At 39.3% G+C, this 25,243-nt stretch overlaps 1 protein-coding gene across 4 annotated transcripts in view; it reads left to right on the top strand.

Annotated features, from left to right (window-relative positions):
* PLD5 (phospholipase D family member 5) overlaps window positions 1–25,243 on the top strand; it is a 406,765-nt gene that overhangs the window by 94,310 nt on the left and 287,212 nt on the right. For 2 of the 4 annotated variants that reach the window (XM_079106127.1, XM_079106128.1), the window contains exon 1: window positions 417–1,354. The exons of the other annotated variants lie outside the window; for them this stretch is intronic. In XM_079106127.1, coding sequence (XP_078962253.1) covers window positions 1,352–1,354 — 3 coding nt within the window. In that variant the 5' untranslated portion in view covers window positions 417–1,351. Of the gene's footprint in view, window positions 1–416; window positions 1,355–25,243 lie in introns of those variants that run through there. 4 annotated transcript variants of the gene reach the window in all.

Below are 25,243 nucleotides of genomic sequence, written 5' to 3'. Positions count from 1 at the left end.
TATACAGTGGAATATTACTACGCCATGAAGAATGATAAAATTATGGCATTTGCAGGCAAATGGATGAAATTGGAGAATATCATGCTAAGTGAGATAAGCCAATCTCAAAAAACTAAAGGACCAATGATCTCGCTAATAAGCAGATAAGGACATATAATTGGGAGTAGGAGCGGTTAGCGTTAGGGTTATGTTTAGGGTTAGGGATAAGGAGCGTGGTAAGAATGGAGGAAGGAAGGACTGTTCAGAGGGAAAAGAGGGGTGGGAGGAGTGGGGGGAAGGAAAAAAATAACAGAATGAATTAAACAACATTGCCCTATGTAAATTTATGAATTTTAATTTAAAAAAATAGTTTACAATGATAGAGAAACACAGGCTATATTTTATACATTTTAGGACATAGGGTCCCTGGGTCAAGTTTATTCTTTAAGATACTGCTGTGCTTAGCATGATATTCTCCAGCTCCATTCATTTACTGGCAAGTGCCATTATTTCATTTTTGAGGGGTATTGAGATAGGAAGGATATTAGAATGAATCAGACATTATTACCCTGTGTACATATTTAACTGTATGAGTGGTGGGATTCTACATCATGAATAACCAGAAGAATGAGAAATTATACTCCATTATATATGATGTATCAAAGTATATTCTATTGTCATGTGTAGCTAATTAAAACAAAGAAGAAAAAAATTTTTAAAAAGATAGCTCTGTGCTGCATGCACTATGGTGACCCACAAAGAACTTTTCTTCCCACCTGTTCAGGTTTAATAGCACTACACCAAATGATTTGGTCTGAACTGTGCAGACACCCACCAATGACTGGGCTACTGTAACCACGGAGTGCTCTGTAGCTGTGTTCCTCTTCGTCTCTATCTAGGCAGATGATCCTATACTCAGATTGGAACAGCAGACGTTTCTGCTCAGTTTGGAGGTGTGTAGACATCCCTGTGGTTTCTGCATCCCCTGGGTCAGCTTGAGCTCTTTGGTATAATTTCATTCCACAAGCAACACAACTCATCTTAGTTTAAAAGCAAAAGAGAGAGAAACATAATTGAATGTAGCCGTCCTCGGGATTTGCTAAAATGCTAAATGAGGGGCCCGCATTTTTAAGAGCACATTCCAGGGGAAATTCTGAAATTGCAAGCTGCAGCTCTTTCTCTTTCTGCTTGGTTTGGCTGATTTCCAAAGCACCGAGGCCAGCAATTGAGGGACTGAAATATAATCAGTGGCAATACATTTGCACCACATGAAACCTTCTCTGCCTCCGAAGGCTCCAGTGGCTGAGGGAAGAAGCACATCAGCAACAGCTCCCGGCTGCTACACTCTGCAAGGAGGGAGGATTGAATCACAATGGTAAGAAACTCCGGGAGTTTTCTGCAGACTTCATTTGTTACCTGGGAATGGATAATTAGCGTCTGTTGGTGAAAATGGCTGTTGGTAGCATGAGACTGAACAGCCACTCGAGCTCTGGGGCACTGTCACTTTTTTACTAGAAGGGCAAGAACACACTTGCCACCAGAGAACTGGTTTTTGAAAAATGATTCCTTTTGTGTCAGGGGTAATGATGCCTCGTAATTAATAAGGACCGTTTGCTGGGCTCTGCCAGGGAAGGACAGTCCCACGGTGACCTCAAACGTAAGCCCTGATTAATACAGTCTCTGAAGTGCACTCTTTCTTCTGAAAGTAATTGTAATTTCCATGAGATGTCTTCAAAGAAATCACTGGCAGTTTTTTTTTTTTTTTTTTTTTTTGATATTTTCATATGGAGGGTATAAACTCATTCAGACAGAAGGCACCTTTCTTTTCTGCCTCATGAGTTGTCACAGTTTGGTGAGCATCACTGTTTACTGGAGACATTAAACGTTACTGGAGCAAACTTCTAAGTGATTTCATTTTTCTTTTAAAACTGTCGTATGTAGGCAGTGACAACGGAGCCCATGTTTTAAAAGAAAGTGCTATGTGACTTAGGAGGGAGTTTGTTTGATTCACTCCAGCAAATATTGCCAGGGTGAGGTGCACCTTAATGTAAATCTGTGGTCTTTGGAGGAGGATTTAGAATTCACAGAGGAGTTGACAATGTTGATCTCACTGTCTGCTGTCTGAGTGTATTTTCCAGGTCTTCCTTTCAATCACCTGTGGTACAAGCGGGGACAACTGGGGGTAGAAGTGGAAGGATCAATGGCAGTGGAGCTTCTAGACATTTTCTTTAAAAAATTAAGGGATGAAGGACATTGGTAATAATATTACATAACTTTTAAAAGAAAATAAAACCTATTATTGCATAAATGGATAGCCTGAAATATACTTATTTGACTGCACAGCTGATGTGTGGGAAATGATTATTCCATTTATAATCCAGATGAATGAAGAGACTGCTGATGGGGTGTGGAATTTTTAGAAGTGTCTGACTTTCTAACAACTCAGGGAAGGGAAAACTGGAATTCAGGTTTCTGAGAATACTGTATTTGCCTTCCCTCTCCAGCCCTCAATCATTCATAAGCACACAGGCCGTAGAAATAAAGTTGCAAAGACAAGGTCAGATTTGTCCCTTCTTTGTCAACTTCTGGTGCCATTTGTCTTTGCATCCATTTTAGCAGCCCTGCTAACCTGTTGAGAACTGTAACCCCACCTATTTCTCCTCCATCCAAAAGGATGGGTAAAAGAAATCAGCATGTCCAGCAAGAGGATGAATGGGACTCAATGCTTTGGCTTATTTTGCCTGGATTCTTGGGACATATAAGTGCTTTTCTTCTCTGCATTGGCCTGAGAACATTCTTTAGAGAATTACCAAGGACCAGACTGAAATGCAGATAGAATCCCCTGCCAGTACACTTTGAGCCTACACATAAACATAGTGGGAGTCTTTTGTGACATTCAGAGAGAAAATAAGGAGCAATTCAGGGGTTGAGATAACTGAAGTGCCAATAATACAACTTGATGGATGAAGATGTATAGACCTCCAAAGAGAGGGAATTGCCTTTGAGGTTGGAGGAGGATATGATGGGGAGGGTGACTTCTAATTATTCACATCCAGGCCATTCTCTGGTTGTGCTAATTACTACTTAGAAGGCTGGAAAGAATTATCCAATTGTACATTAAAATAAGAGCTTTGGTCTAAATGAGCTCTTAGTGGTGGACGCTGTTATTATATAAAAAGAAGACCAGTAGTGCAGAGGAAAGGGGTCAGGGAGAGGGAGGAGGGGAGGCAAAGAGGAATTACTAGGGACTGAAATGAAGAAAACTGTGTTATAAGCATTTATAAATATGTCAAGATGAGCCTCATTTATGTATAATGCAGTAATTAAAATATATTTTTTAAAAATGGTCACACTTATACAGTGAAGACCCTAACGAGCTAACTTTTGGGTAGAGAACCCTATTTCACCTTTCATTTTCGTGAGAATTCTGTAAGAGAGAATTGCCTTTAATTGAAAGGGGGCGTGAATCTATGGATTAGATTTTCATTAAGTCCTCTCCATGATGAATGGAAACCAATCATGTTTCTTATCATGCAAATGTGATCAGGTATCTTACTTCCAAGAGAAAAAGATGCTCTCTCTGTTCAAAACAATCTCCTTGACCTCATTAGAATCAGGAACATGTCAGAGCTTGCTGGGTGTTACAGCAAATAAGCCAGTCCTGCTAAGGCTCTGGCTCCTGATTATTTTTTTGTTTGTTTGTTTTCTTTATAAATGTAAAGTGAATGAAAATAATTAAATCTATCCTACATGCTTGCAAACAACTCTAAGTTATTTCAAAGCAAGGGGAATGTGTAGTTAAATTCTTAAATAATGTTTTACAAATATTTAAGCAGTGTGCTGTGTGTTTTATACGTTCGTCTTATCCCTCTTGTACTAAGGCTCATGGAAGGTAAGTGGCTTCTGAAGGACACACAGCTAAGAAGTGGGAGTTCCAGGGTGGGAACAAATGCAGACTAGCTCTGTTGAGAGGGAAGGGACCCTTACTCCTCAAACCACCTCATCCTACTGTTTCCAAGATAGAGGGGAGGGGAGGCAGTTCTAGGCAAGCCTGTGGCAGTAGTTTAGAGATCTTTAGTGATTCAACCTCCAAATTCACTCATCTTTGTCCTTCTTTTTCCCCCTGTTCGTCCTTCCCAGTGTCACCTTAGTTTCCTGTCATTTGCATACTGTTTACATTTGTTTTTGTTACTCTGCTGAAATACTTGAGGCAGGCTAACTTTGTAATGGAAGAAGGTTTATTTAGCTCACAGCACTGGAGGTTCAAGGGTGTGGTACCTTGATCAGCTTGGCTCTGGTGGGGACCTCATGGCGGATGGCTCCACGAGAGGGAGATCACGTCCCTAGGCAGGGAGCCAGACACCCATTCAGGGTCAGGTGGAGGCTTTTACGACAACTCACTCTCCTCAGAATGAATTCAGGGGTTCCTGGGAAATGTCCTAATACCTTTTTAGGGCAGTACCCGGTGACCCAAGGACCTCTAGCCCCCACCTTTTCACATCTCCATGCTGAGGACCGAACTTCCAACACATGAACCCTTCAGGGACAGACCAGATCCAAACCATAGCACATAGAACACTGAAATGCATGCCTTATATTCCCATTCTGGCCGTCCTCCTTCAGTGACTGTCTAGTAACTGGGAGAGAATCTGATGTTGTGGGAAGAGGGTTTAAATTTGCCAAGATCAGGAGTTAAATTTCTGTACTATCCCCTTAATAGTTGTGTGATTTTAGATAGAAATGTGTGTGGGGGGGACTCTTTTAGTCTTCTTATCTGAAAAATGGGCATATGATTCTTACTGCATTGGTTCATTGTAGGGATTTCATTTTTATGTTTGAGTAAAGTAGGATTTTCAATTAAGCTGGAGACCTTGTCAGGGAGAGGAATTAGAGGGAAGCTTTTAAGATTACCTACATACAAGTGATTTATATCAAGATTGAGGAGAGAAAATGAAAAAGAAATCAAAAGAGGACATGAAGGAAGAATCCACCTGAACTCATCAGATGCAAAATGTGAAGGAGAAAAGACAAGACGGCATTTGAAGCAGGTTGCACAAGAAAAGGGAATCTGTCTTGTTGTAATTCTTACATTACCAGGCATGGTGCCTTAGTCTGCTCAGGCTGCTATGAAAATGTATCTTATCCTGGGTTTCTTACAAACAACATAAATTTATTTCTCGTAGTTCTGTAGCATGGTTAGTCCAAGATCAAGGCTGCCTCTTTATTCGGTGTCTGGCATGGGCTCTGTGCTTCATAGGTGGCTCCTCCTAGCTGCATCTTCACATGGTGGAGGGACTAGCTAGTGCCCTGGGGTCTCTTTTATAAGAGCATTAATCCCATTCATGAGGACAGAGCCCTCAGGACCTCATCGCCTCCCAAATGTTGGGGATTGGGGTCAACCCATGAATTTGGGGGGGAAACAAATATTCAGACCATAACAGTGCCTTATACAAAGTAAGTTTTGTGTGTTATTGAATCATAAATAAAGATACAAGTTAAGGAAGAAAAAATCTGAGTCTATAACATGCACACACACACACACGTTATATGAAACACATATGACATATCTACATATGATATACATTGTTTTATATATTGGACTGTGGGTAACAGGCTATAGGCTCTTCTCATAGTTATATGCGTGTGAATTATAATAAAATACACACACACACACACACACACACACACACACACACACACACACCTTGCTATCCAACATCCAGTGAGGTAGTTCAAGCGAATAACAACGTAATGTGCTCTTGGAGAACCATATCAGCTTAAGTTATGACGTGTTCTTTTGATTATGTTCCCGAGGAGAAGGTGCTAATGGCTACAGTGCTGTTTTCTCTAGGGTGAATAACTTACAGCCACACTGGTAAGATGCATAGAAAGATGTGGAGAAGGAAGTATTTGCAAAAAGATCTCCTTCCCACGAAACCAAAGCACATATGATAAAGGTATGAGTGCTTTTATTAATAGGATGGATAAGATGCAGACTGTTGGGAAAAGGGAGTGGAATGTGTTGGTTGGTTTTGAGTTTCTTCTTAAAGATGGTAGTAAGAGCATTAAAACTCTAAATGACACATATCAGCAATATAATGAGAATGAGTAGTCTCTCTGGGTCCGTCTTATGTGGTCTTCAGTGAAGGCGTGCTTGTGATGCATAGAGGGAAGTGCAGAGCTGAAAATAAGCAAATAGGAGCTTGGTTCAAATTTTCATCCCACGGAGCAGCCTCAGTGGTATTGGTGACACTATGGATGCTACACTGGTCCCACTGGGTGACCAGACAAAGGGCAGCACATGGGATGCTAGGGAACATGCCACTGAAGTAGTTGATGATTAAGCCTAATGTTGATTGTAAAATCAATATGACAGATACAAGACAAGAATAAAGAAACTAGTTATCTGGATAGCCTAAAAATTAAATAGTTTTGGGATGGATGAAGTCTCTGGGGAGATGCCTAGAGGATTAGAGGATTCCAAGAGAAAGGGCATGGTTCACTCTGATACTCTTGACAGCAATTGTAAATGTGAACACAAAAGTTCCCTTTTTTCTGGCGGGGGGCGGGGGGCGATACCAGGGATTGAACTCAGGGGCACTCAACCAATGAGCCACATCTCCAGCCCTATTTTGTATTTTATTTGGAGGGTCTTTCTGAGTTGCTTAGTGCCTCACCGAGGCTGGCTTTGAACTTGTGATCTTCCTGCCTCAGCCTCCCAAGCCACTGGGATTACAGGCATGTGGACGGCACCCAGCCAAAACTTCCTTAGGTATTTTGAGGCAGCATTTGTAACTCAGTGGTACAGCCCTTGCCTAGCATGTGTGAGACCTTGGATTTAATCCCTAGCGCTCAAAAAAGAAAACAAACAAACAAAACAAATTTCCTTAGGTATTTCAGGTTGAGCTTACAATATGGTCAAAGTTCATCCTTCCTTTCTTTGTATTTTCTTGATTTAACAATCCTCTTTCATTCCTGATAGGAACTCTCTGGTTCCTATTAGTGTTCATCTCTAACTTTCCATCTTACTCTGTAGATTTAGTAATCCAGTAAGTAGATAGTATTCCCAGTTTATATCCTAGACCCCTCAGTTCTTATTGGTTCTATGAAGTGCCCAGTCTTCATGAAACCCACAACCTGAGTCATCTGCCTGGATGTGGCTCCACCTTAGAAAGGAGAGCATATCTATTTGGAGAAATTTGGTGTCTGGATTCTGAAAATAACCTTGTTTGGATTCATATTATGTGTTGTTCCAGCATCTATTTCCTACCACTCCGACACTTAACATGGTTCTGCTGGAGAAGAGGACTCAACACTTGACACAGTTCTGTTGATCATCCTCCCTCTTGGGGGCCATAGGCGTGGCATGTCTCCATGTGTAGTTGCTTTTTAATATTAATAATCAATATATCATTAGAAACTTATTGGAAAAACATTGGGAAGGTTTTACTGTGTTGGGACACAAAATAGTACACAATAAAAATTTAGTAGTAATACGCAGTAATAGTAAAAATTTAGTAGTAATATTTAGTATAATAGCAGTATACTTTTTTATATAAAAGTAATACTTTTATATAAAAGTAAACAATTGTAGCTATGCTTGAGTTAAAAGGAGCCTGTGATTGCTTTAGTATAATAATTTCTAAATATAGATGGATAAAGAGGCATTGCTCTGAGCTTGGATGCGATATTCAGCCTTCGTTGCTTTCCTAGTCTTAATAGTTGATTCTAGAGATACTCTACATAATAAAAACATTTAGGTTAGTCATAAATATAATTTGTTTTTCCTATGGTTAGTCTAATTCTTTGAGAATCAAAATAAGATTGTAGTCCACCATTAAATGAAATAGAATAGACTAAATATTAACTATAAGTTGATTTCTTTGCCCTTTGTTAATAATAGTAAAAGCTTTTCACTGTTAAACACTGGAGTTCATGGTGGGGTGATTTCTCAGAAAATCTAGTGATGTGTTTGTTCTGGAGGTTGAAGGTTGCCACATCATGGTGCCCTCGGTTTGGCTGGGGGACGGGGTTGTTTTGGTCTGACTGGGAAATAAGGTTGTTTGGGTCTGGGCTGTCACACAGAGGGAATGCATACTTTGGGAAGAAGCATAGGTTGTACTTTTGAAGGTTTTTCTTATTTTAAACTAACCATAAAATGATATAATCATTACTAAAGAAAAAATGTATAAAAAGACTGGCAGAAAAATAGAGATTCAGCCTCAAAACACTTTGTGTCTCTGTCTGCTGTTTCTTCACCACGCCGATGCCTCTCATCCACCTAGGACCCCCACCCGCTGCTAGGGCTGGACCCCGGCATGTTGCATACTTGGATTATTTCCCCTATTTCACTACTGTGCTTATTTTGGTTTCAGTAGTGAAATCAAAATATAACAAGCCTTCTACAAGTGTTTTTAGAGATGGATAAAAAAAGATTTTGTTAAAGAATGAGAAAGAAGGAGGACTCACACCTGTGTAATCTTAAATCTCACTTTTGAACTAATTTCTGCTTTACCCATGTAGTTTTAATGTATCTGATGAACTCTATGACTGGTTAATAAGTTTGAAAAAAGTATGGCTTCTCAGCATAGGTATATTGCAAAGGTTCTTACACCTAAGACTTCAGCAGCGTGTTCAGTCAACATGGAGATTCTGGGTAGTTTATATTTATAACTTAGGTTTGATGCCATTAAAAAAAAGTCAATACCCATTTACCCAATCGAGGACTCAGAAGAATTGCCAATTAAATTTGTGTGAAAGTGCAATAACAAATAATGAATTAATTTTAAGGCACTGAAAATAAATACTGCATAAAAATGCATTTCACTGGTTCTCGAATTTTGTTTCCCCTCCTTGCCTCTCATATTTATCTGTTGGAATGTTGATTTACTTAACCAGAGGTTTTTAAGTTTAAAAAAAAATTAAGATAACATAAAAACTGAAAAAGTGCATAAATCATAAATGTACAACTCACATTTTTGCAAAATGAGCACAATCTTGTAATGAGCACCCAGCTTGAAGAATAGAACATCACTGGCTCCCTGAAGCCATCATGCGGCAACTCGTGATCCTGATTTATAACCCTACGTTAAGATCTACTTATTTTTAAACTTTGCATACCCTTCTTCATTCTCATTTTTAAAAAGAAGCAAATGATCCTATTTCTGTAAAATCACATCAGTGGATTGCTACATATATATGGATAGAGATGAGGGATGTGTTCACCATGCTACTGACAGTGGCACAATTTGGGGGACATTTTGAAAGTTTCTTCTTAGTTCCCCCCTTTTATTTAAATAATGTTCCTTATGACAATGAATATATGTCTTTCATAAAAACAAAACAAAAAACCCAAAACCAATATATCAGTATCTTTATAGGAACTATGATGTTTATAGTAAGCCCTTGCGGACAGGTAGTGGCCAGGGCATCCACCAAGTCACCTGGAGGCCGAGGCTGCCTCACAGTTTGTGTCCTTAGTGGGAAAGAGCTTTGGGGTCCAACCAGAGGATCTCTTAACTTGTTCACAAGAGGTGCAAATAGGGTCCTTTCCTCTTGCCTTAATACCGAAACTCAAGGCCGAGCTACTAAAAACATTGAGAATCGTTGTAAATACTAGAGATAAATTATAAAAAGCAAAGATTAAAACATGTCACAAGTTAATTTCTATGTATCTTTCTAAGGACTGGAAATAATTTAATAGTCATTTGAGGATTTTCATATTGAGATGCACAGGCTTTTGATGGATGGCAAACCATGTCCTCTGGGAAAGGGTGTCTGCCTGGCTCCCTTTTATTTTTCCAAGTTAGGAAATATAGGTTCTTATTTTACCTTAAAAGCAGATGGAAAAGAGCTGGTAACTCTAAATCTTAAGGCAGCTTGACATAAAAATGAGAAAACCAAATAAGACAAGCTTAGTAAGCCAAATTAAATTAAAAATTTTTTTCCTGATTACCAAAGAAAGTTGGTAATCTCAGAAAGTTCATAATGTGTTGACAAGAAAAATAAGATCATTCACAGATAATAACTGTTGTAATTATTGCTGGTTTTCACAACGTTTTTAGCTTTTTAGCATTTTCTCTATATGCCTAGAATTTTTTGTTTGTTTGGTACCAGGGATTGAACCTAACCGTGCTTATTTATTGAGACAGGTTTCACTAGGTTGCTTACAGCCTTGCCAAGTTTCTGAGGCTGACTTCTTCCTGCCTCAGCCTCCCCCGAGCCACTGGGGTTATAGGTCTGTGCCACCATGCCTGACCCTAGTTTTTTCCTTCTATATTTATACATATATTTACACACATCACATACACAGGCGGTTTTTACTAATGTCAGTAGGTTAAGTTTTTTCTTCAGTTGTATGCTCACAGTATCCAGGTTTTGGTTCATGGTGCTTATCACTTTTAAATTATATATTTATTTATACTATTATTTAATTAATGTGCTCTTCCTCAACAGACTGTTTGCTCTCAGTAGTAGAAACCATCTATGCTATCATAATCTTGATGACTAGAATAGTATTTGCATGTTAAATATTTGTTGAAAGAATAATAAATGGACAGGATACATACTGTTTAATTCTGACTTTTTTTTTCATAGCTATCATTTCATAGCTCTCTACCATTATTTCAATGCATATCAATATTTTCCCAATTTCCCTTCAAACCCATTATTTATGATAATGATGAATGAGCACCTTTGTATATATAAGTTTAAGCACTTGCCCAAATCAGTTCTTTCAGTATTTCATTCACGCTATATCATGGAATAAATGACTTCATTTAAAGTGTCAAGTAGAGTAATGGACAGGGCAGTGGAAGGAGGCAGAGCGGGGGCGAAAGAGAGATGTGATTGTGTTTTCAGAAAGAATAATATAGAGTTCTGTGTTTAACGTGCGTTGTGCTTAGTCTGTTAATTGAGAGGAGGACTGGGAAGAGAAGCATGTGAATGAGACCAGCAGGGTTCTCTCAGGTCCTTTGTACCTTAAATCTCTGACTCTGGAAGCTGCACCACCTTGAAGCACAGGGACTCCCTATCCAGCTTTTACTTTGCATATGGTCCTCTTGGCTCTTATAACTGGTCAGTTGTACTGATGTTTATAAATGGTTTATAGTCTGTCCCCAATCAGGTTTACAATACAGTCAGCCTTGTGCAAATCATACCCACTCTTTAATCATTTCACATCAAGCACTGATAATTAGAAACAATGCTCAGGTGGGGTGTAACCTGCCCTACCAATCCTGCAAAGGTGCTATTCCAGTCAACCCACTCAAGACATCAGAGTTGGCTGGTCCTAATTAATTCTTGTGACCAGTGACCTGCTTTCAAGCTTCTAATGGTTTGGCAAAACCAAACATTTTCCCTTTTATCAGGGTGACTCAAAATCATGTTACTGCCTAAAAATAAAAGATTAAAAATATCTACTTTTAAGAAACAAAAATTCCTTCTTTCAAAGACACCCTTAATGCAATTGGGGCTCATCTCGTTAATCTAGATTGAACTGTTTCTTGGAACTGCATTTGATTTCCAATTGCTTGGAACAAGAGCCCCATGTAGACCCTGTTCTAAGTGCTTAGTATTTCCAAACATTACTCTTAGAGATTTTTAAAGGATTGAAATATATGCCAAAACGCTCACTACTGGTCTCAGTAGGTGTTCAGGACCTTATTTTGATGTGGAGTCTCCCAAACTGAACCTTGGTCGATGAAGAACTTTCAGCTGCTTGTGGCTTCTACTATCCCTGTTTTTTTCCCTCTCAGTATATGTGGAACAAAAGGATCTGGCTCTGCTTTGTTTTTTTCCTCAAATATTTATTTGAGGCATGACCTTATTTATTCTAGGAAACTGGAATTTGAGAAAAAGCTCTAAATTGCATGGAATTTGCAATTTATGGGAAAATAGGGCAAACATGTTAATACTGCCTTTCATGGCATGGCTTCACAGCCAATTGAATGGTGTTATGGTTTGAATCTTTAATGTCTCCAAAGGCCCATGTGTTAGAGATTTCATCCCCAGCTTGTGATTACTGGGAGACATGGAAACTTTAAGAGATGGAGCTTAGTGGAAGATATTAGGTTCAGTGGCCCATGTACTCAAAAGAGTTAGTGAGACCCCTGCCTTTCCTCTTTCTCTCTTTTGTTTCTCAACCATGAGCTTTGCTGTGCCACACGCTTGCCACCATGATGTGCTGCCTTGCCATAGGCTCAAAACAATGGGGCCAACCAATCATGGACTTAAATCTCCATAATTGTGAGTCAAAACAAACTTTTTCTTTTTCAAGTTATCTCAGGTGTTTGTTAGAGTAATGGAAAACTGATTAACACAGATGGTCAGATACAATAGGCATTTCCACTGAAAGAGGCATCATCTCACTCAGTTATAATAGGAAAAGCCTGTTTTCCTTCTTCTTTGCTTCCCTTTTCTTCAACAGATACCCATGGATCGCTAGCTGCTTCCCAGCTAGCATGCTCTTGCTTTTTTTCCTGACACATAACTAATCTATCTTTCTTCATCTTCCCAGCTACTAGATATGGCCCCATGATGGACATCAGGCCACTAGCATGCCACTATTGCCAGGCCTGCCCATGAGTGCTTCCCATGCATGCATGTGCTTCTGTGATTTTTCCCTATTCTGCTGGATGAATGCTGCTTATCAGGATTACTTGCCACATGTTAAAGATGGCAAAGATACCATGTGCTTCTGTCTCTGAAGGACCCTGTTGAGCAAAGCCCTCTTCCCCTTCCTCAAGTACAGCTGACTTGAACTCTATGTGAGCAAAACACAAACTGCTTCCATTTGGCCCATTCTGCATTTTGCTTTATTAGAGCAGTGAACTACCCTAATTTTATCAAGTTCCTAGTAGGTTTTAGGCTCTATGCCAGGTGATGAGGATACAGTGGTGACCAAGGAAGATGAGGTCTCTGCCCCTCCTAATGAAGGAAATAAATCATAAACATGTAAACAAACAGAATTTTACATATGGAGATCAGCGCAATGAAGGAAATAGAAACACTGATAGAGATATCCTGTTAGGGGTACATGGCCATAATCTGGAGTTTGAATAAAATGTAGGACTTTGAATGAAATACAGATCTTAACTCCTAAATAGAAATTACTGGCTAAATTCAGAAGGTAAGAAAGTAACTATCAATTAAAGGAAGATGTAGGAAAAATCACAGAAATCTAGGAAAGAACCCAGGTTCCCCTCTAAAACTTTTTCTACTGTTTCCATGAATGGTAAGGAATTTCCAAGAAAATTCCAAATGTCTCTAAAGTTCATGTCCTGATTAGTTGAACACAATCACTTAACTTTAAGTAGGATGTGTGGGTTTCGAAGTGTCCTTGAGTTTTCTTAAAGATTGTAAAGACAGAGATTTGTGCTTAGTGGCTCCAAATGACTTTGCATTGATTTCTCTCCCTTCTGATGCCTTTAATAATCAAAGGAAAAATATCAATGAATAAGGGACTTCAAGGGACTTTAATGGTTTGAATGACCCTTTGTGAAGTGGGAAGTTGGAGAGAGGTGATCTTTTTTATCATAATAGTCTTCAAAACATGATAACATCAGAACTTTTGCTTTTGGTTGAAATGATAAACTTTTGTTACTGGTTAGTATCTTATTCACGGGTAATTTTTGTATCTGAGATACAGAAACATACTCAAACTGACCTAAGTTAAAAACAAAGTTTCATTATGAGCAATCAGGGCATGTTAATAACACCTAGGAGGAAGACAGACATGAGTCTTATGATTCTGGACCTGACTGTGGAGAAGAAATCAGGTGAATTCTCCCATATCTCTTACTGACAATACCTCTGGGTCACAGCACTAATCTATTCTCCTGTTTATCTCTGAATATTCCTGCTCAGGACTCCTTCATTAATATATCAATACAAAACACTGTCCCTCACCAGCTACTGTCCCAAGTGGTAGCCTAACTCCATTTACTGGAGCACCTGCACTCCACTTCCAAATCCCCACGAGTGAGCTTTGGAATGCCCACCCCACCCCATCCCTTCTCTCTGTTGTGGACCCTGATTCAACCAGTCAAGTCTGGGAAGGCAACTCACATGGCCCAACTGCCTCCTAACCCAGGCCATGTGAAGGGTCTCTGAGAACAGATGACATCCACACAAATACAGAGAATAACACCCCCTACCACCTTCCATCCTGAGATCAGCATTTACACATAACGTCATTCCCATATGCACTATTGTAAACATACTTTCTTGACCTAATCTTACTCGTGCCCAAACAATCATAATACCATTATCCCTTTCCCTATTGGAGATTACCCTGAGTGGACCACATATACCTCCTTCACCCAGAGGAGAATTTGGGGCCTATAAAATTACCTTCCTTCTTTTAAAATTTCCTCTGAAAATTTCTTTGGCACTACAGCCAAAGAAAACTATGTGTGCTCCAGAATGCTTGCCTGTCACCCTCTTTACTATTTTGCAACCAATGGAATAAATGATAACTTATCTCCCAAAGTGTAAGAGTGGGTGGAGAGAAAAAAGTTTCAATTTTAAAATGAAGTCAGGAGGTAATACTTTTCCATGATAGTACCTTCATGGGTTAATGAGCCCAGAGCTTGTACAACAACAGCATTGTGATTAGAGCATGCATTCCAGATTTGAATCTCAGCTCAGTCCCTTAGTTTATGACCTTGAGCAAGTGACTTAACTTTTTTGTACCTCAGTCTCTTCATAATCATAGCTAGTTCAAAGGGTGAAATGAGAATTAAACAAGTTGATATCTATGAAGCACTTAGAATATTCACAAAGCTGACACACCATTACTTACACAGAGGTTTGTTAACTAAATTCTTACAGAATGGAGAGAAAGCAATGAGAATGAGTGAATCACGGGGCATCAGTTTTCTGAGCCACTTCCTTGGCAGGTCCTAAAATCTTAACTGCTCCAGTTCCTGCCCACTGGGAAGACAAAGCAAAGACAAGAAGTTTTCTCTAGTTACCTTCTTTGCTGTTTCTGAAAGGAGTTGGGGAAGGTTTCTCCATAGATAGGGATAACTTCAGTTATTACTGTTTTCAGGTATGTCCACTGACTGCTACACCACAACTCTGATCCCTTGTGTGGTCTAATAAAAAAATAAATGCTTGGTCTTTGTCCCTGGTTCTTGGCACAAACTCCTATGACCTTTGGGATTTACTGAGTGGTAGGATTGTCTTTATTATTCATAATGAGTCCCTTCCCCACAACCCCCCACCACCAATACCTGAATTGATGCTAATATGTTGACTCAAGGCAGCCCCTAGAAAACTTTAGATGTGAACTGTTATGTTAGACAACTTTTCACAGCCATGATCAAAATATCTGAGAATAAAAACTTAGAGAGGAGAGATTTATTTTGGCTGAAGGCTTCAGTCCATGGTTGGCCAGCAGAAACATCATGGCAGAAGGGCATGGAGGAAGAAAACTTCTTAGGTCATGGCAGCCAGCTGGGAAGCAGAGGGTGTGTGGCAGTGTAAAGAGAAACCCTTCCAATGGCCTATCCCCAGTGACCTACTTCTTACAATTAGGTTCCATCTCCCAGTAGTCCATTAAGCTATGGATTAGTTCACTGATAAGGCCAAAGCCCTTACGATCCGGTCATTGCCCGAAGTTCCACCTCTGAATCTTACTGCACTGGGAACCACGCTTTCAACACATGAGCTTTTCTGGACACATTTCAGATCCAAACCATAACAATTAGTTATCGGAAAAACTGAGTATTAGATTACAGGGTTAGGATTTGTAAACTTACCTTCGCCCACCCTTAGTATCTGTGGGAAAGAGAGTTCAATCACCAGTAGCCAATTATTTCATCATTTATACCTATGCATTGAAGCCTCCATAAAACACTCTGGAACAGAGAGGCTAAGGGAGCTTTCAAGTGGTGAAAGAATATGTCAGTGTGCTGGGAAGGTGTGTGCCTGGAGAGGGCATGGAGCTTGCACCCCTTTCTCATACTTTGTCCTATGACTCTCTTCCATTTGACTAACCCTGAATCATATCCTTCATAATAAAACTGTAATTTTAAGTATAGTGTTTTCCTGAGCTCTATGAGTCATTCTAGAGAATAATCAAAACTTGTGGGAGGAAGTTGTGGGAACCCCTGAGAGACAGTCAGCCAGGCAGAAGTGCAGGGAGTCTGGGACCTCATTTCAGGCTGGCATCTTCAAAATGCAGGCAGTGTTTGGTACTGCCTCCTTAGCCTGTGGGGTCTGCACTGACTCTGGGTAGTTAGTGTCAGAATTCTGGAACTTTGTCCTTAACTTGGTGGAATCTGCACTAACTGTAATATGTGTCAGAATTGAACTGAATTGTATTTACTCAGGCAGCCCTGCAGAGTTAGTATGGGAATGATGGAGTGGAATTATCGGAAAATAGCAATGCCTTGTTCAAGGGAAACCTAGAATTTATCTCCAGACTCGGATATGTCCTCTTGGTCACTTGATAGACCCTGTGGAGGAGCATGTATGGGACATGCAAATATAATACATATTCACCAATTAATGTAGACTTAACCACATGCATGATTTGTGCCATCATGAATTGGTGCCCTAAGTGCTTGTGCTTGCTATAAAAGCACAGACCTTTAAGTAGTAGTGACCTGAGAGATCGTCTGGTACCTTCTCTTAAGGAGGATATGTAGACTCCAGAAGATCAAGGGACTAATCTTAGGCTTCACATAACCTTCTAGAAGAGGGCTCAGTTGTCAAAACTACTGAATTAGTATATTGATTTCCCATTCCCTCTTGTTTGTCTAACCATGTAGTGGTTTGGCTTTATAACCCAAAGAGAATTCTTTTGTCCTTTGTTCTTTTAAATTCCTAGGCCAATTTTTTTTAGAAAATTTCTTAGAATAGTTGATAAATGTGATAGAAACATTTGACTGTGTGGTGGTGGGTAGAATATGATCCAAACTCCTGATAGTCCAAACTAAAAGCCCTGTTGTTTTTCCAAAGTTGAATATTTAGACAGTAACAGGACACATTGCCATTAGGACTTAAACCAAACAGCACCTGAGCTTTTACTCAAATCCCCATTCCCCCATGGGTATATTCTAAAAACTTAGATCAGTAGACATCAAACTCTTTATAATTAGCTTGCATTTACAGGCTGATTGTTTTCAGTTTCTTCTTTTTTTTTTTTTTCTTTTGGATTAAAAGCTTTTTCTCTCTGTGCACTTGAACCATTGTCTTCAATAATTAATGTGATTTCATTGTGATTTTTTATTTTAAAAAAGGTTAATTCTTAAGTAGAAGAATCAGGAGAACCAAGACATGATAAAATAATTGCTAATGGAGATTTTAATATGAAATGATACTACCAGTTAAATATTTATGATCAGTATATGGGCTCTGGAAGTAACGAGATGGAAACTGCAGTACTGAACGTATCTTTTAACAAGGCAGAAAGGATGACATGATTGGATTAGTATACTAAAGCAGAATGAATACCATACAGATGATTGAAGGATGGAAAATAAGACCTAAGAAGAAAATTTTAAAGAAGAGGTAATTGTTTTCCTTAGAGAATGGAAAATCACAAATGATTGAATATGCATTTGAGTATATGAAAGATTGTTATATCAGAAGTTGGTGATCAACACATTTCCATTACTACCATCAGTGCAAAGAATAGATGGAGTTTCAACCATAGTGGAAATATGAATAAGACACAAAATACTTTTCTGAAAAGTTGGTAGATAGCCTATTGTGATAGGAAGTTTCCAGTCAATGACATTCTTGTGAGTCCACAGTGCAGATCATTGGACTTTTTTTTTTTAATAGTTTTTTTGATAGACATTTATTTATTTATTTGTTTGTTTATTTATTTATTTGTATGTGGTGCCTCACGCATGCTAGGCAAGCACTCTACCGCTGAGCCACAACCCCAGCCCTCCCTGGACTTTTAATGGAGCTTTTTCCTCCTTCTCTATTACTTCTTAGAAATAGTTTCCAGCCTCACCTCTCTGTTTTGGTTTCCCTGAGGTTCTACTTTAATGCTTAGAGTACTGGTAGTTGAAGATTGAAGTACTGAAGAATACTTCAGTGAATATTGAAGAAACTTCAGTGTTATGCTTTCCTTGTAAAGGGGAAACAACTTGTAATCCCCTTGTAAAGGAGATAACAACTAAAAGCATGTAAATCCAGTCTTATAATTTGTAGTGACACTGAATTAGTGAATGCTGACAGTGTTCCTTTATAAAATTCAGGGGTAGGTTTCTGTGAGCCTGTGGTTACATTTTCTTCAAGTAATCAATACATTACCTTGTTTAATGTGTATTTTTGTTTAAACATGGTATGTGTATATATTGTTGATTCCATTAACACTGATCTCACAGCCTATAGCACTGTAGCTCATGCCTGAACAAAGTGTATCTAGAGTGAATTTTCTCCTCAAGGCACAGCATAAACTTCTTGTATTTAGGAACACTGAAGCACTTCAACACTACACACAGGGCCATTTTAAAAACACAAAGTGCAAAAAATGTGGCACTAAATAGATCACAAAAGGGGTACTTCTATATAGTATGAGAACTAAAGAAAAAAGCAGAGTGTCACTTTCTTTGATCTTAGCTGGGAGTATACATTAAGGGCTCAAAATTTTCATCGCTCTACACATGACTGAATGACTTTGAAGATAATGAGTATCAGTTTTACAGTTACAAATAAATTTTAGCAAATAGAAGAATTTGCAGTTAATGGAATCCACAAATAGTGACGCTCAACCATACTACATGTCCAGATTTTTCTTTAAAGCACTTATCTTCATTTTGATTTAATATATAAAAAATTCCTTATTGTTCAGCTGCTTAGAAAGAACAAGGAAAATCTCAATAGGTTGTACCATATTTACAGTGGATGTGTTTCAGAACACCATCAGTATACTAGCAGTTCCCACATCAATAGCCCCTCCCCAACCTCTCTGTTACTTGATTTGGACATCCTGTATCCTCCTTAACATTCCCACTTGTAGGTCTTACAGACATATCAAACCTGCCATATTGAAAAACAATGTCTTCCTGATCTCTCCTTTCCCAGAAGTATGCTTCCCATTTATGTGAATGGAGACCCCATTTTTAGAGTAGTTTAAGTTAGAAATCAAAATCTTCCTTGACTCTTCTTTTCCACTGTCCATGTGCCGCCCATTGGCACCTTGTGACCTCCTTCCATTCACTATGTATCCAAAATTCCACCACCATTCTCCCTTTCCATTGCTACTGCTCTTATTCATGTCAGCATTGCCTGTTGCCTGGACTGTTGTAACAGACTTCTAATGGATCTCTTTGTTACCAGCTTTGCTGCCTGTACCTTCTCAATACAGCAGAGTGATCATTCTGAGATTGTACATGTGGTGGAGGAAAGCTGCTCACTTCATGGCACCTAGGAAGCAGAGAGAAAGAGAAAAAGGTCAGGGATCTGATGTAGTCCCCAAAGGCAGGCCCCTAGTGACTTACTTCCTCCAGCAATGCCCTGCCTGCTTATAGTTTCCCCCACCTCCCAGTATCCTTTCAACTATCACTGATGAGGTCAGAGCCTCATAATCCAATCACTTCCCCAAAGCCTTACCACTGAACAGTGTTGTATTAGGGATCAAACCTTCAACATGTAAGCTTTTGGGATCATTCCAGATCCAAACAATAGCAACAACCACTATTACTCTCTCTCCTGCCCTGGTTTAATTTTTAAAATACTGATTACCACCCGATACCATATATATTTACTGGATGCTGGTTTGTGCTATGATTTCCTCTATAAAGAGTGAGTTCCTTCAGAACAAAAACATTAGTTTGTTCACTGCTTTGCCAGATGCCTGGATCAGTATCTTGCAAACAGTGGGTGTTCACTAAATATTTTTGAATGAATGAATAAATGAACATCGACATCCTTAAAATGTTAAGTGGAAAAAGTAAGGTACAGAATGATATGTTTTGACTGCACTTTATGTACAAAGGGAGATAATAAAAGTGTGTACATGTCTCTGTTCTAGCATTAAATATGAATTCTTGGGGCTACAAAAAATCAGATAAGGATGTTTGCTTCTGAACAGGGGAGTTCTCTGAAGGATGAGAGACACACATTTCTATATCTCACTATATACTCATGCATTCTTAAAATTGCTTGTAACATCTTCCCCTAAACAAACCACAACTGAACAAGTTAGAGAAAAAAAATTTACTGTAAAATCCACTTGAGCACAAGCTATATTTTTGGAAGAATCAGAACTTCAGGAAACCAGTACATATTCTCCATTCCTGCAGAATAAGGGCTCTCAGGCAGTTCCTTTTTTCTTTTTTCTTCACTGTTTTGTGTATTTTTGATAGCTTCTTTTTATTATAAGAAAAAAGGATTGACATTTTTGGGTCATTTTTCCCCTTGCCATCTGCCACAGAAATTTTGACATGGGAAGGAGGTAGGCACCATGTCAAATTGGCAGCACTTAGAGTGCATTTTTCCACTTGAAAAATTCAGACTCCATATCTCGGTCTCATTTTACATGGCCACATTTTCCTGCTAAAGTCTGCCTTTTGTCTCTTTGACATTTTTCCCCTTCCCGTGGCTTTACCCCTATGGTTTTCCATTTGGGTTTCCTGCACCAGAAATCTAATTGGAAAAAAAAAAAAAATGGACAAAATGCCCAGGAAGGTGGCCTTTGTCAGCCCTGTTCCCTCCTTGGCCATGGTGCCCATTGTGTGACCTCAAACACTGCACAGCCTGCTAGTCTTTATGCCAGGGGAGACTTCCTGGGCATGCCTTGAAAAGGGAAGAGAGTTCCATTTGCTTCTTTGTGATCATATTTAAACCTGTATGTCTTGTGGATAAAGGTCTTGGAGATCTGTTATTGGCCTTAAGCTTCAGATTTAGATGGCAGATTTCTCAAGACACACTGTCCTTGTATGAGCCCAGAGCCAGAATGTGGCGAAGATCCTGCCAATATTATGATGTGGCCCCTTAGTCTTCAAGGAAATCCCTTCCATTGGCAGCTTCCCTGGTGACCTTTCCTCCTTTGATTCCTTAGGAATGAATAACTTCCTTCTAATAGTTATCCTTGCAAATGTTAGAATTTCCCATTAATGCTTTTCTATTACCTTTCTCCTGTCCTTCCCAGTAGTTTTTGGATTTGCATATATGGTAGGTGAAAAGCATGGAATGAAAACAAAAGGAAATATAAGAGAAAAATATCATGATGTAAAGTGTCCAACTATTGTTCCCATAGTTTACTACACATAGTAAATGGTGGCATCAATCATGACAGTACTAATTAGAGCATGGAGCTTTATCACTTTCAGTACTCTGAGTGCCCCCTCCTCTTTCATTTCCATCATGCCCCCTTTCATCTTGCTGGCAACATTGGATCATTTCAGTTTAACTTCTGGATGGTCAGAACAGGAGGTTTCTCAGATTTCCTTGTCGGGTTCCTATGACTGATACTGACTTTCAAGGTGGGATTAGGACAATTAAGTGAGTTTACACAACCAGAGAGTTCCCCTGAGAGAGTTCCCCTGAGCCTGCTGGCTTGTAACTCCTGTCTTCATGATCTTCTAACACCGTTGTGACTAAGTGGTCTAATTTTCAAAAAGGAAGAGTTAAGACATCTGGTGGATGTCTTAACCATCAGAACCAGAGTTAACACAGATGAAGGAATATCAGGGTTTATCTCCTGAATAACAAGGTGTTTGACTGTTTGGATATATGTGACTTAAAGTTCTATTGCCTTTGTGGACAAAATTAAATCTGTTATGTTAGGCAAGTGACAGAGTTCATAAATGTTACTGCACTCCCTTTTGTTTCTTTTTAAAGGAGCTAAAACAAAAGAAGTTGCATAAATAAAGCCATGAATGAGAACGATAGCAGGATCTTGGAGTAGCACGAATAGTGCTACATAGGCCACATAGTTGCATCTTTTGAGATCTGATTGAGAGTGGAATAAGAAGGCCTTGATTGGTGTGATGTGGATGAAAGATTTAATTACCATGTGGGAGTGACTCACATTTTTTTCCTTTCCTGGAAAAGGGGTCTCTTTTCTCCTTTAAGAGAGATCATATCCACACAAATTCTTAACAAATATCAGTGTTCCTCAAAGCCTATAGGTTGTCTTGTTTCAGGCAGTAACTTTAAAATCAGAACTAGGTTTCTTTAGAGGAAGAAATAAAGGGGAAGTTATTTTTTAAAATCTACACTTTATTCTTTTTTTGCAGTGCTAGGTTGGAATCTAACCTACACTGTGCAGTTACACAATGATTAGGATGGTATATGGTGTGTTGTGTGTGTTTCACCACAATTTTTCTAAACATGTGTCTTTAGAGATGTGTAGAATGACCCAGGGCTTGGACATTAGGCTTGTCATCAGGTTGAGGGGACACAGGGAAGGCAGGGTCAGAGGAGGTGCTATGCTTAGGAATAATTCCTGCTCCCCGCCACCAGGCAGAACAGGCGATGAGACATTAGTACAGGGACCCAGTGTGAGAGGCTCCCTCTAGAGGTTCAGCGGGCAGGCACAGGAGCATGATGCCCCTCGTCCTTACATTTTCAGAGTTCATCTAGACCCAACACCAAACTAAGAATCTGAGCAAGCAAGTTGGACATGCAAGCCAGTTGGAGGAAGCAAGACTTTGGGTACTGGGCAGTTTAGGACAGGAACTTTATTGTAGGAAGCTACAAATGGCATAGGTAAAGCAACCAGCCAACCACAGGAGTAGGAAAGGGGTGGGGTGAAGCCAGGCACAGCATGGCAAGTACAGGGATGATTTTTGGCCATTTCTAGATGTTTTGGACTTGAATGTTTTTGTCCTTCCCAAGTGCATGTATTAAAACTCCTACCCCACTCTGATGATATTTGGAGGTGGCACTTTTAAGGAGTAACTGTGTTTAGATAATATGAGGGTAGGGCCCCATGATGGAAGGAAGAGAGACCATAGCCCTCTTTCTCTGCTAAGTGAGGACACATAGAGAAGGTGGCCCTTTGCAAGCCAGGAAGAGGGCCCTCACCTAGGAAATTCATTAACTGGCACCTTGAACTTGAACTTCATAGACGTGAACTGTAAGAAATAAACTTCTGTTGTTTAAGCCATCCAGTTAATGGTATTTTGTTATGGCAGCCCAAGAAGTCTAAGACACTGAAGATGTTATGTGCTGGACCTGAGTCTGATGTCCCTGCAGGAGACTGGAGACCACATGAGATTCTAATATTATTTATGGATTCCTGGTCCCTGAGATACATACGGATTCTTAAGTGGCAAAGAAGCCAAGATAATGTTGAGGTGTCCCAGCCTGAGGCATAGCTAATGCTTTATGTAGTTATGCTAGGGAATGGAGAGCAGTAACTTTGTGTGTCTTTGTTTATTACGGGGGGTCTGAAAGTCATGATGGTGGAGATGGGGTGAGTTGACTGACAAAACTACTTAAATTGAATTCTGGATTTATTCCTGGGAAGATAATTACATTCATATCATGAATATTTTCACTTTATAGATTATTGCATTTATGAATGTTATTTGGATGAAGAATAGGGTCAATGAACATGATTTGTATTTTTCCTTTTATATTATGGCCCAATCCTCATGCTGACTTAAACATGCAGAAGTAGTGATTAATCTTGATTATAGGAAGGAAACAATGATTTAGATGCCATTGGGAATGTACTCATGAATAGAAGTAAAAATGGCAATCAGAAAACCAGTTAAAATATTTTGTACAGTTTTCCTGGGTTGTTGCTGATATTTGGGGCTATGTTGACAAAATGCGTGAAGTATAGTCCATTGTTGTTCACAGTCCCTGTAGTTAAACGTAGGCTGCTGATTTGCTTTTCCGTGGGTAAAATTATTTCTGGAAAGCTTTCATTCTCACTCCTGAGTTTAATGCAAAAGTTTTCTGCCAAGCCCAAGTTAAACGGCTGTTGGCAGACTTTAAAGTTGGATCAGCATTCAAGGAAATTCTCTTTGGCTTGGAGGGTTACTTGAACTTTTTCAAGATCAAGTATTCCTTTTCATTTTAATATTATTTGCAACATCTGATTTCTCATCAGATGACTTTTTCATAGTAATTCACCTTTGAACTGTAGCTCCCTGTTCACAGAACCACAGCATCATAAGACTTGAAGGGACCCTGCACCCTGCCTGGCAGGACTACCTCCATCTTCAGAAGAGGGTGCTGCCTACACCTGAGTCAGCTGAGAACCTGTGCCTAGGTCCTCATCATTGTGGACTCTGAAAATGATTCTAACTAAATGAACAACTTTGTCATTGGTTTATTCAAAGTCAAACATTTCTCCACCTGTTTTGCCAGTGTAAGTAATTATTGATATAGTTTGAATCTGGAATGTTCCTAATGGCCCATGGGTTAAAGGCTTTGTTCCCACCCTGTGATGCCATTGGAGAGTGGTGAAAGTAAGAGGTGGAAAGACGTGAGAGGCCTTATGTCCTTGGGGCATGCCCTCATATTTTATGTGGGGGCTCCAGTCCCTTCTCTCTTTCTCTTTGCCTCTCTGGTGGCCATGAGATGAAAGGCCTCCTTCACCATGCACTGCCTTCATGATGTACTATGCCACCACAGGCCCAAAGCAACAAGGACAAGCAACCATAGGCTGAAACTCCCAAAACCATGAGCCAAAATAAACCCTTTCTCTTATTAAGTTGATTATTCCAGGTATTTTATCATAGTAACATAAAACTGACTAATGTAGTCATCATAGTTTCTTCCCCTCCTATTCCTTCTCTACTCCTGTATCTTCTAACCATTAAATTAGTGCAAGGAAAAGTTTGTTTTATAAGGACTTTTTTCCTCCCAGTATAGAACCTTCGTATGAGATTATAAAGTACTAGGAAAATATAGGATAGGGAGCTATGGGTTAAGGAAACAGCTGCTTAGGTTAAATAAGACATTGAGTGAATAAATAATCTGCAGCTGAGAGCTGAGCTAATTGAGGCTATGCGTTTTGCTGATGAATTTTAATGATAACCTGGCATTTTGCACAGATAGGAGTCTTGTATGGATAAACAGTTTAAGGAGTTTCTGTATTAGGGCTAAAGTATCCATCCATGTTTCCAATCACTGTTTACTGGTAACTCTGTACCTACTAAGTTAATTTTTGTTTTAGAATAAATATTGGAAGAGTAGTTAAGCTACTTTTCTAACCAGAGAATAAATATTTCCCCATATAGAATAAAACTGTGAGACTCTGCAATTGGTTTATAAGCCAAGGCAGTTGAACACAAAATAGGAAGCGATTTTGGCTTTCATTTCTGTCATCCACCAG

This window comes from Sciurus vulgaris (assembly GCF_902686455.1).
Source record: "Sciurus vulgaris genome assembly, chromosome: 12".
Classification (NCBI taxonomy): Eukaryota; Metazoa; Chordata; class Mammalia; order Rodentia; family Sciuridae; genus Sciurus; species Sciurus vulgaris.
This window is presented reverse-complemented; position numbering and strand designations above follow the sequence as displayed.